Raw genomic sequence first — 12518 nt, forward strand, 5'->3', positions numbered from 1 at the left:
CCGAATTTATAAGGGCACTAGACTATGTACTTGGCCAAGAAGTTGTGTCAGAATTAACAATTTATGTAGACGATATATTAGTTTCAAATCAAAGTTGGGAGGATCATTTGAAGTTATTGAAGAAGGTGTGTGAGAAACTCAGAAGAGGTGGTATGACATTAAAACTGGAAAAATGTAAATTTGGTGTGTCAGAACTAAAATTTTTAGGTCATGTCATTACTAAGGAAGGGATAAGTGCAGATCCGGAGAAAATAAAATCTATCGTAAACTTTCCATCTCCTAGAAACCGGAAACAATTAAAGTCTTTCTACGGACTCTGTGGATTCTATCGAAAATATGTAAATGGACAATGCCTTAATGTAACATGTTTAAGCAACTTACTTAGAAAAAATACTCCATGGAATTGGTCTGAAGAGTGCCAGAAAGCATTTGATAAAATTAAGAATGAACTTTGTAAGAACAGTCTTTTACACAGACCAGATTTTAGTTTGCCATTTTGTCTTCACACTGACAGTAGTGATTATGGACTAGGAGCAGAACTATTTCAGGAGAAAATTGTGAATGAAAAAAATCTTCATTGTACAATTGCATTTGCCAGCAGAATGTTACTTAAACATGAGAGAACGTACACTGTCACAGAAAAAGAATTACTTGCAGTACACTGGGCGTTTACAAAATTTAAAACATACCTGTTAGGACACAAGATAAAAGTCTATTCAGACCACAAAGCTTTAAGTTACTTGCAGGAGTGTAGACTATATCACAGTAGATTAACCAGGTGGGCAATGTTCATGCAACAGTTTGATTACGAAATTGTGTATATTAAGGGATCAGAAAACGTAGTAGCTGATGCTTTATCCAGGTTACCAGTAGGAGGAGATCAGGAAATGTTTGATCAAGAGGAAGAAAAGGAATTTAAAATAAGATACATGAAGGGAATCCAGGATGAAAAGCTCATAAAGACACTTTGCAATAACATCAGGAGGGGACAGAATAACGATCCTAATTGGAAATTGGTTAAGGACTGTTTAGGCAAAAGAGGGTATGATAAACTTGACAAGTACTATAAGGTCTTTAAGGGAACACTCTTTAGAAGAACAGATGTGGACTCTGACAATTGGAAGCTACGTTGGCCAGAGTGTGAGGCAGACAAATTAATGAAGTACACCCATGAGAGTTATGGTCGCTGTGGAATACAGAAATGTGTAAAAAAAGTTACAAGAAAATATCTACTTTTATAACATGGTAAAGAAGGTGAGGAACGAAATATCAACATGTGACAAATGTCAAAGAGTAAAAGTAAGCAACAGAACATGTCAGGGAGAAATGCAGAACATCATTCCAGATAAACCATTAGATTTAGTAGCTGTAGACTTTTATGGACCTTTACCTAAAAGCAAAGGTGGCCATTGTTTTATATTCGTCATGGTTGATGTATTTTCCAAACTAATTAAACTTTATTCTGTGCAAAAAGCTACAAGTAAAGAGATCATTGCAAGAATTGAGAGAGATTACTTCAAGAGTGTAGGGAAACCTAAAGCTATACTCTCTGATAATGGTTCACAATTTGTTTCAAAAAACTGGAAAGCATTCATGGAAAAAAACTAACACAAAACATATCTTGATATCCGTGTACAACCCATCTTCAAACCCAGCAGAAAGGTACATGAGAGAAATAGGGAGACTTTGTAGGACATATTGTAGTCACAAACATCCTAGTTGGTCCGACCATGTAAACAACTTCGAGGATATCATGAACAGCTTGCAGCATAGCTCTACTGGGTTTTCACCATATGAAATTATGTTTCACCTCAGACCAGCAAATCTTATTTCTGAATTAATAGACTTTCCACAATGTAGCTTAATATCAATGAAAGAACGTGAAGAGATTGTAAAGAAAACCATGAAGAAACTAGGTGAAGCTAGGAAAAACAGACGTAATAGGAAAATAAAGGCTACCACATTCAGAGTAGGTGACCATGTCTTAGTGAAATCCCACAAACGATCAAAGTTACTAACAGCAGAACTCAAGAAGTTCTTTGACATTTACATTGGGCCATTTGAGATTATTGAGAACCCCATCCAAATGCGTACCGATTAGTATATCCCAAGTCGAGAAAGCTGTTTGGTCTTAGGAATGTTGTTTCTTTGAAGCCGTATATTGAGAAAAGAGCAAACTGAGCCTAAAAACATGCCTTTATCCGGAAAGAATTTTACTGGAAGTAAAGAAAGAAAGAAAAAAAATGCAGTCACCATACTATGCCATGTAACACATCTCATGCAAAACGATGTTGTATCTAGACTGATTGTCACGTAATTATATTATAAGATTAGATTTCATGATTCCTATGTGTTTTTTAAAGTAATTTTACAGTATTTAATGAATTGCAAAATATGTAAACTTGATAAATAAGGGATTTTATTTTATTGATGATGCTAGGAGACAAGACATGTCACCCACCCTCACAGTTTGAGAATAGCAAATCTCATAAATTTTGAAATTTGTTCATTCACTTAAATGGACCATAATACTAAAAAAAAAAAGAAAAAATAAATAAATAAATAAAAAAAAATAATTGTATAGTTAATAGAATATATTTTCTTGTATATGCAAGTGTGCCTTTGTTTTACATCATGCTCACCATAACTGGTTTTATTCAGCTCTGTTTATAACCCCATAAAGATACTTTGTTGGCTTATTTTGCCTCTTAATTTTGATATAACATAATTCACAAGGCTCATGAGAGAATAGTGTTGTTGAATTGAAATACTTTTGCAAACTCACTGATGATATAGGAGTTAGTACTATGTTTGTTCTAATATGAGAAAATGTTTTAACTTTAGTATTATTTTATAGTAAATTTCTGGGCAACAAATCGACATATGTATTTATGTTGTGAGACAAAGGAGGAAGTCAATGGTTGATGAAAGAATAAACAGTTTACTACAGTTGTGATAAAAAGTTGTATACAAGCCAAGACAATGATGCAATTTCTGTATCGGACTGACAAGTGGACCAAGGTACACTTGCAAGTCCTGGTGGGCTATTGTAATGTAATTAACTGTCAGAGATAAAGTTTATCTCATGCGAAAAGTACGATGCCCACAGTAGAGAGTTAAGGTAACTTCATTATGTTGCCATACAATGTGTTTAATTTATTTATTTATGAATATTTTCTTTTATGATAAATAATGGATTTGTTTGAGATGATAAATGTGGTATATTTATATGTATTTATTTATATGTGTCTTTGGAGTGTATTAAGGTCAGAAGACCAAAGAATCTGGAATGCAGGAATGTCTGCAACTTCCGGGCACATGTTGGCTTGCACGCCAATTCTTTGTCGGTATTGGAGGGAGATGGACGTGTTTAAGTGACCAGTACAGTATAATGCATTTTTAGGGTATCAATGTTCGAAGTGAAAATATTGTAGTTACTAAACAAAGAGTACGAATAAATATTATTTTTAGCCGAAAGTAATTCGAACCCGGTAGTGTTTATTTCAAACAAGAAGAAAACCCAGGCCAGGCTTGTTAGAGTAATGTTTTGCAGACAAAACCCCTAGACAAACGAGATCTGCAGTGTGTAATCTTTCGGCAGCTACTAATAAATAAGCCTTGCTGAAATTGTGCTGGAACTACTCATATTATTATCAATTACAAACACGTGGTGCGAATGTGGTCCTACCACAATATACCGCGTAAGATTCCACATCATTCAGTTATCAAGAAACGAGATAGGTAACAACCAGTACAATATACATTCCATAACATTACAATATTCTTTATTTAATGTTTGTGTTGCTTCTTACAATATTATGCATGGAGAATAAGATTGTGAATTTGGATAGCGCATTTGGCCAATGTCCCAAAAATGAGGACTTCTGTAGTTTTTGTTCTAATAAACTGAAACTTTTCAAAACAACTTTTTATTCAATTTATCACTCAATGTAACATATTTATGTATAAAAGTTTGCAAAAAAAAAGATCCAATAGAGTTTTGGCCAGTAAAGGGTTAAGGGAAAACCAGATGTAACACAAAATGTCTGGCAGAAAATCTGCTACAGGAACTACATCACAAACCCCGACTGCTCACAGATTATGCAAAGGACAATGGTAACTTCCGAAAATTCTCAAAAATACACATTTATTTGCATTGATATACAATGAAATTCAGGGGTGATGTATACTTTGGCTGAGCTGTGAACCACAAAGCATTGATTTGCTACGTAAATTACGTATACAAAACACTGGTAGCACTAACTTACAAAGTATAGTTTTGCAGGCATCTCAAAATTCTGAAACTAAACTATTTCTCACATAATTGGACAACAAAATAAGAGACAGAATATTTTGAATGAGGATGATAGGCATACTGTTCTAAAAATTTTTGAAAGAACACAGTTTAGTTTAAGCCTACAATTGACGGTAATAGTACTGGTTTATCACGGGATTCCCAAATGTTTGAAATTTCACAACATATCAGAATTCAAACAAGTATCGATACAATCAATGAAAAATTACGCAGAAGTGACATGAACAGCAAAATATACAAATATAGAACTTCAAACAGACACATTATCTAGTACAAACAGTCCCCACATAAGGGAAAATTCCTAAGTCAGCTTTATTTAAATGGGCAAATAAAATAAATAACAAAACTGGAAATTGTCCCTCCTCTTGCAATGAATTGCTACTGGACAACTGCTTTTGTACATTAAATGGAGAGTACAGTACACATCTAATTAACACCAATGGATTTCTGTTCACAGAATAACAATCTTTGGATACTGTACTGCATAGTGTGGGAATTCTGAGACATTCTGGGTTGCTGCAGAGTGATTCATTTTTTTAAATAGACAATGTGTAGTGGTGTACACTGTTAACACACTAGGCATATTACACGGGCCACTTGTTCACTCCTTTTGTACACACATCAGTTAGACTGAGGTAGCAATGGAGTTTAAAAGCAGACATTCATACATGGCACTGAATTTAAGATAGAAGTGAATTTAAAGCAGTATTTGGAATCTCTTCATGCAATAAACCAACAGTCTGCTGCTGATTTAATGATTTCTGAGACACACTCTTGAAGACTGAAGTCAATAATGACAGCCACTACTGAAAGAAACTAGCTTCACCTCTGGATAATGATGACTGAAGAGTACAGCTCCCCACTGTCTCTACCAACAAAATGAATGCAGTCTTTGAATCAGATCAGAACTAGTTTGTTGAGTTCCTGCATGGCAATCTTCAGATCAGAAAAATAGTTGTGAAGATCAGAAAAATAGTTGTTAGATACAACACCTTTTAACACTTGAGTAAAAAAACTTGCTGCTAAATCCTGATATTAAACAGTTGAAAAATTTGATTCTCAGTGGTCAAAAGCAGCATACAATAACTAATGACAGAAAACAACTGTACCAATCTTAGAAACAAACATGTGATAGACCTTCTCAGAACACACCCATATGGCAAAAGTGAAAAAGAGGACACAAAAATTATTAATGTCACTGGATGAAAATGATATTTTTCAGCTTAAGATAATAGAGTTACTAAAAATATTTTTAATTAAGCAACTAGTTTCAGCTCGAAAAGCCATTTTTCGGTTTACACACATAGCGAGGTCCCACAGAAATAAAAAGGCAGCAAACTCACACTATGTGCTACTGTTCATCATGGCTTACAAATTACAGTAGAAATGCTACTGTTTGTTGTACTTTAAAAACATTTAAAATGGATTTTTGGGCCAGAACTAACTGTACAGGGTGATTCAAAAAGAATACCACAACTTTAAAAATGTGTATTTAATGAAAGAAACATAATATAACCTTCTGTTATACATCATTACAAAGAGTATTTAAAAAGGTTTTTTTCACTCAAAAACAAGTTCAGAGATGTTCAATATGGCCCCCTCCAGACACTCGAGCAATATCAACCCGATACTCCAACTCGTTCCACACTCTCTGTAGCATATCAGGCGTAACAGTTTGGATAGCTGCTGTTATTTCTCATTTCAAATCATCAATGGTGGCTGGGAGAGGTGGCCGAAACACCATATCCTTAACATACCCCCATAAGAAAAAATCGCAGGGGGTAAGATCAGGGCTTCTTGGAGGCCAGTGACGAAATGCTCTGTCACGGGCTGCCTGGCGGCCGATCCATCGCCTGGGGTAGTTGACGTTCAGGTAGTTACAGACAGATAAGTGCCAATGTGGTGGCGCTCCATCCTGCTGAAATACGAATTATTGTGCTTCTTGTTCAAGCTGAGGGAACAGCCAATTCTCTAAGATCTCCAGATACTGTAGTCCAGTTACAGTAGCACCTTCGAACAAAAAGGGACCAAAATCTTTATTGGCTGAAATGGCACAGAAAACGTTCACCTTAGGCGAGTCATGTTCATACTGAGTTGTTTCCCGCGGATTCTCAGTGCCCCATACACAGACATTGTGACAGTTGACTTTCCCGTTAGTGTGGAAAGTTGCTTCATCACTAAACACAATCTTTGAAATGAAAGATTCATATGTTTCCATTTGAGCAAGGATAAAATCACAGAAATCGATTCTTTTAATCTTAAGCTGTTGATATTTTTTTTTATGATGCAACCAGTTTTGGTCAAAGACCATTTTTGAGGACCTGTTGTACCCACAGCATGGAAACAGGAAAAATTCAGGCAAAATGGATACTTCAAAATTGTAGTAACAATACATACAATGCTTGTGGATATTTAATTTATATTTCTGACATTGTATTCTTTTGATATATATAGTTTTTGCTGGTAATCAAATTCTGTAAGTGTTGCTTGTATTGTTACTATAATTTTCAAACATTCTTTTCATCCCAAATTTTCCCGTATCCACGATGTATATACAACAGGTGCCTGAAAATGGTCTTCAACTGAAACCAGTCACACAGTAAAAAATGAAGTTGAATAACAGCTCAAGATGACACATACTGTCATTTCTACAACTCACTGCTTTTGGTATCACCTGTGAGTAGCTGTACGCTTTGATGACGTTGGCACTGGGGTCGTGCTGTATTCTACCACCACCAGTGCACTCGGTATCAACGCCGAGGCCTTTCACCCTGTCCATCGTCTCATCGTAGACGTCCGAATGGAAGCCAACTCACTTGTATCCTCGCACCTAGTAGCAGGAACCATAGTCAAACTTTCAACAAAATGTATCAAGAGTACTAAGCAAGAAGAAAACACAAAAGTAGCAACGTGAGTGGAAATTGTGGCATCAAAAATAATCTGAAAACATAACTTAAAGGAGCTGTTGTTATATCCACTATCTATAGGAAACACAAACAGGGGCTTCTGTTTTTTTTTTTTTTTTTTTTTTATTTTTATTCCATACCTACTGCAAATGCAAACGAAAGCTTTTGTATATTCGGACATGTGTTCTCTCGGAAAACACTGAACATAACGTAAATCATCTAGCTGACAAGGTAGTTGGCAACATCAGCACATGGCTTTTGGAGAACGGATTAATACTTCACTGCCAACAACTGAACTCTTGTAAAATAGAAATAGTCTTGTCCTGAGCTGGTCGAACAGACATTTTAAATTCTTAAGACTGAAGATAGATGAAAAGCTCTCTCAGAAGTATCATGTTCAACACCTTAAGCAGAAAATGAACACTTCTGTCTTCACTATACTATGTCTTGGACACAAACACAAAAGCTTGTTTACTTTTGCTCTGTTATCTCATATGGTGTTATAGTTTGGGGCAATTCTGTGCACTTGGCAAGAATATTCTCATCCCTGAAAAATGCAGTCAGCAAGGTCTGCAGTGCCAGCTTGTGAACATTCAGGGTTGCCGCAAGTTTCCCCAAGTGACGTTCCCTGATTTCCAGCAAGTTTTAGCATTTTTCCCTGACAAATTTCGAGGTCTCAAGGGCAAGTAAAGACATAAGTTCACAAAAAAAATGTAAGGACTTCTGTCTTTCTTCCCCTCATGAGCAAAAATCTTAAGTACTAATGTCAGCATCTTTTGTAATGAACAGTTTTTAGATGGAGAAAGAAAGACAATGGTATATAATATTCCATGAAGAGCACTGATGTTATTTTATTTCAATAAAACTAAACATATTTGGTGACACAAATACGCATTTCCTTGGAGTCGCAAGACAGATTTAAAATACCTACACTGATTTCAGAAATAACCTCAGAAAAAAGTAGGCCTATTGAAAGTAGTATATAAGGCAGGCCAAAATATACAGGTACATAGCATACAAACCGCCTGTGACTGCCACAAGTTGTTCTTCCTATCGCTCATACTTTCTAATATACAGGGTGTACATTACATCTGGGAACACTTTCAATTATTTATTGCACAAGAACCAAACATAGCACAGATATCACACATATGTCTTTTTGAAGGAAACCCTGAAAGTTCTTTTTCATGTATACCACCGCAGCATACTTTGGTGATTTGCCGATAACACCAGTCATAAACATTGCAAGTTCAGGTGCGGAGCGAGCTTTCTGCGTGTTGGAGTTCGACAAACAAAGTGTTTGCCACAGCTGTTCAATGGATGTTTAGAACAAAGTACGGTAAGAAACCACCAATAAGGAAGGCACAACAAATTTATTATGACGGGTTGCTTGTGCCCAGCACAGAGAAGCAGACATCCCAGTGTGAGTGAAGTGAATTTGGATTGCATATGAGAGACATTCATAAGGAGTCCAAAGAAATTGGTGCGTCGTGCATCCCATGAACTCGAAATGGCTCCACTGACTGTGGCAAGTCATGCGACAGAAGTTGTCTATGAAACCATTCAGATTGGAGCTAGGGTAGAAGGTCAATAACAACGACAAAGACAAGTGTTTTGAGTTTTGTTCACAGTTGCAACAATTGAATAAGGACGGGGATGGAATTTTTGATCGCTTAAGTTTTAGCAATGAAGCCACTTTTCACACTAATGGGAAAGTGTACAGGCATAATTGTCGAATCTGGGGTGCAAAGCATCCACACGAATGTATTGAATTTGGGTGTGATTCGCTAAATGTAAATGTTTTTTGTGCTTTGTTGTGTCGAAAACTGTACGGGCCATTCTTCTTCGCCAAGAGAACTGTCACTGGATATTCCTACTCGGATTTGTTGCAGCAATGGCTGATGCTTCAGATGCAATTGGGCTCTCCGTTCATCTTTCAGCAGGATGGGGCTCCCCCCCATTTTCATTGTGAAGTTTGCAGGTACCTGAATACGGAGCTGCCGCATCGATGAACTGGCCGTGCTACAGAAGGGAACAGCTGTTTCATGAAATGGCCTCCCTGATCACCAGACCTCACTCCGTGTGACTTTTTTTCTGTGGGGACACATTTAAGATCCGGTGTATGTATGGTCTCTACCACGTGATGTAGCGGAGCTCCGGGAGAGAATACGAGAAACAAATATCACAATCGATGATGCCATGCTGGGACAGGTATGGCACGAATTCGATTATTGTATTGATGTCTGCCGGGTCACTCATGATTCGCGTACTGAATGTTTGTAAAAAAAAAAAAAAAAAAAAGATATGTACATCCTGTATAAATTATTTTCTAAGCCCCAAAATGTATTAGAATAAATAAAATGTTTATAAAACAATGTACCGCACACTGTACTTGCAGTGAGAAAGTCACAATTCCTGAACTCCATCGCCCGTGGCCTCTGGCCTGCCGAGGAGCACCACAGTCCTGAGTCCTCATATAAATCACGAAAACCCACTGCATTATACCACACACAAACAGAGCCGGCCTGGGAGCAGATCGGCGAGACTAGATCCGATGGGCAGGGCTTGCACATTATTGGGAAACGATGGGCTTCAAATCGGCAGACCTAATCCGTTAGAGAGACCCACAGAAATGGCCTGTGGTGTTGGCCCATCATGGAAGTCCATTCATGTGGCCAGCTTTACACAAGTCACTGACATTATGTTGACGAAATGAGATGGTGGTGATAAATCCATCAATTTGTGCAAATACTCTGAGAATTAATGCTAATGAAGATAGGTAGCAACTCAACGTAAAGATGATCGCTGAACCATGGACAGACACGTAGAAAAGACAATCACACTCTCACAACTAAATTTTTGGCCATAACCTTTCTTGGAAAATAACACACACACACACACATATTCACACAATCACTCAGACACAACTCGTGCACATATGACCATTGTCTCCAGCCACTGGGTCAACAATCTCCAAGAATCATATCAAAACAAACCACCCCTCACGCCACCCATCGGCAGCTACTAGGCTAGTGGCAAGAAGTGGTGGCAGCACTGACTGCAAGCTGAGGGGAGTGGTAGGAAGTGGAGAAGCAGTAAGAATGAGGGAGTAGGGAAGCGGTGCATGTATTAAGCTGCACCCAGCCAGCGACGATGCAGGAAATCCCAGTAAACAAACTGTTTCATCTACTGAGACAAAAAACAAGATTTCTCCAGGGTTTGTTTTCCAAATTTCCCAGCAGGGCAGAAAAAAAGAGTGATACACCTAAGTATTCAAATCCACACACAAAGGTTACCTTGTGGTATGCTAGAATTCCACACAGGAGACCCTCACAATACATGAGAACTTCTCTATGCAACATGTAATTTATCCTAATTTCTCTTAATTTCATATTTTATTAATTCTGTAATTTTTTGTTTATAAATTATATATTCAGCTTTCTGTAAACTAGGTACCATCTCATCCCATGAGCTTTGGCTCAAAGTCTCAAGATACGCGATAAAAAAATAAATGTCAATCCCAAAACCTCACACGCCAATATAATGATCTGCATGCAATCATTCTGTTGATAATGGCACATTAAATTTGGAAAAAAAAAAAATGCATTCAGCCCCCTCACATCATTACATCATCAGTGGAAACCAGACGATATTTCTCGTGTAAATCTACACAGCTATCTGGCAGTTCACACTTAAGGATACACGGCATTTTTCCAGCTCAATATTATGTAAAAATCAACACCTATTTCTTTCAGGCACTGTTTATAATGTATATGTTTTAAGATTTTTTTGTTGATATCAGGTAATAGATCACACTTTCTAAACAAATTAGAAGTATTTTGAATATTTTTGAACCTGCTTAGAGTTATTTAAAAAAAGTAACAAGGAAATTCTTCCTCAAACTGAGGTACCATTTGATCCAATGTTATACATTTGAAGGAGACCAAATTTTTACCAGACATGCATGACATGGCTGAGGTACTAGACCTATTTAATTCCACCTATTACGTATATTACAAGGATAAAAAAGTATCACATCTTACATTTAATATTTATAATTTTTTCCTAATAAAAATGTTATTTTTTCTATGATTTAGCTGATTCTGCAATAAAGCTTAGGTCTACTACATAAGTATGGACTACCGAAAGTTACAGAAAAAATGAGAGCAATGCTTTATAAACTTTAGGAAATATTTGTACCTGAATTCTGAAGAAAACAACTAGCGGGAAATTGCGAATGAACATGTGAGTCCAATTAAACTGTGCCTCAGAACATTCCTGAAGCATAGTCTACATCCTGCAGCCTTTCTTCATCTTCAAGCTTCCTCTTGGCATTCCTTTTAGCACTTCTTGCTTCTTTGGTAACTTGAAGAGCGAATCTCTCAGCTTCATGCACCCGTTGTCTGTCACACAGAAGAAATTGATCTTTCATTTAGAGCCACATTTTATGCCTAAATTTCTCAGGACTTCCTACCTTCCTATCACTCCATCATTGAAACATAGCACACCATCTAGTACACCAACTATTAATGTATTTATTCCTACAAAAACATTCTTGAGTAATCTTTCCCGTATGGAATGGTTGAAACTTTCATTTGTATTCTGAGTGCCCCCATGAAGACATTTACCGTATTTACTCGAATCTGAGCCGCACTTCTTTTCCAGTTTTTGTAATCCAAAAAACCGCCTGCAGCTTAGAATTGAGTGCAAAGTAAGCGGAAGTTCTGGAAAATGTTGGTAGGTGCCGCCACAACTAACTTCTGCTGTCGAATATATGTAGCGCTACACAGGCATGCTTTGCAGGCACAAAGATAAATACTGGCGCCAAACCCTCTGCATGAGTGTATTAAAAAAAAAAAAGAAAAAGAAAAGGGGGTGGCAGACAAGTTTTTCCTCCGCCTCGAGTTTCGACCACTGCATTTTCATACATTATCCAACGAAGTAAATACAAATTCCGTATTGTGCACCTTTGAATGTAGCAGCATTTCAATGCACTACGAAAATCCGACTGGCAAGACTGTTTGGGATGTTTGTCAATATGGCCAACTCTACGTTCTGAATTTTTTCCTAACTGTGAGAAGAGATGGTTCCTTATAGGAACTTTTATGAATTGTGAATAGCATGCAGTATTCTCTTCACATAAGAATAATTAGAATATAAACATTTTGCCATGTATTCTTTCGTGTTTGCTGCTAACTCATTTAAATCCTGTCTGCCTAATAAACTACGAAACTAGAGTGAGACAACAGCAAACACGGAAAAATATAGATATCATCCCATATTTATATTTGTATTAT

At 36.9% G+C, this 12518-nt stretch overlaps 1 protein-coding gene across 1 annotated transcript in view; it reads right to left on the minus strand.

Annotated features, from left to right (window-relative positions):
* The window catches only part of LOC126440375 (sex-regulated protein janus-A-like), a 47980-nt gene that overhangs the window by 16859 nt on the left and 18603 nt on the right, over nt 1–12518 (minus strand). The window contains exon 5 of the mRNA XM_050090662.1: nt 6990–7126. Within this exon, the coding sequence (XP_049946619.1) occupies nt 6990–7126 (137 nt within the window). The remainder of the gene's footprint in view (nt 1–6989; nt 7127–12518) is intronic.

Source organism: Schistocerca serialis, unplaced genomic scaffold (genome assembly GCF_023864345.2).
Source record: "Schistocerca serialis cubense isolate TAMUIC-IGC-003099 unplaced genomic scaffold, iqSchSeri2.2 HiC_scaffold_1362, whole genome shotgun sequence".
Lineage (NCBI taxonomy): Eukaryota > Metazoa > Arthropoda > Insecta > Orthoptera > Acrididae > Schistocerca > Schistocerca serialis.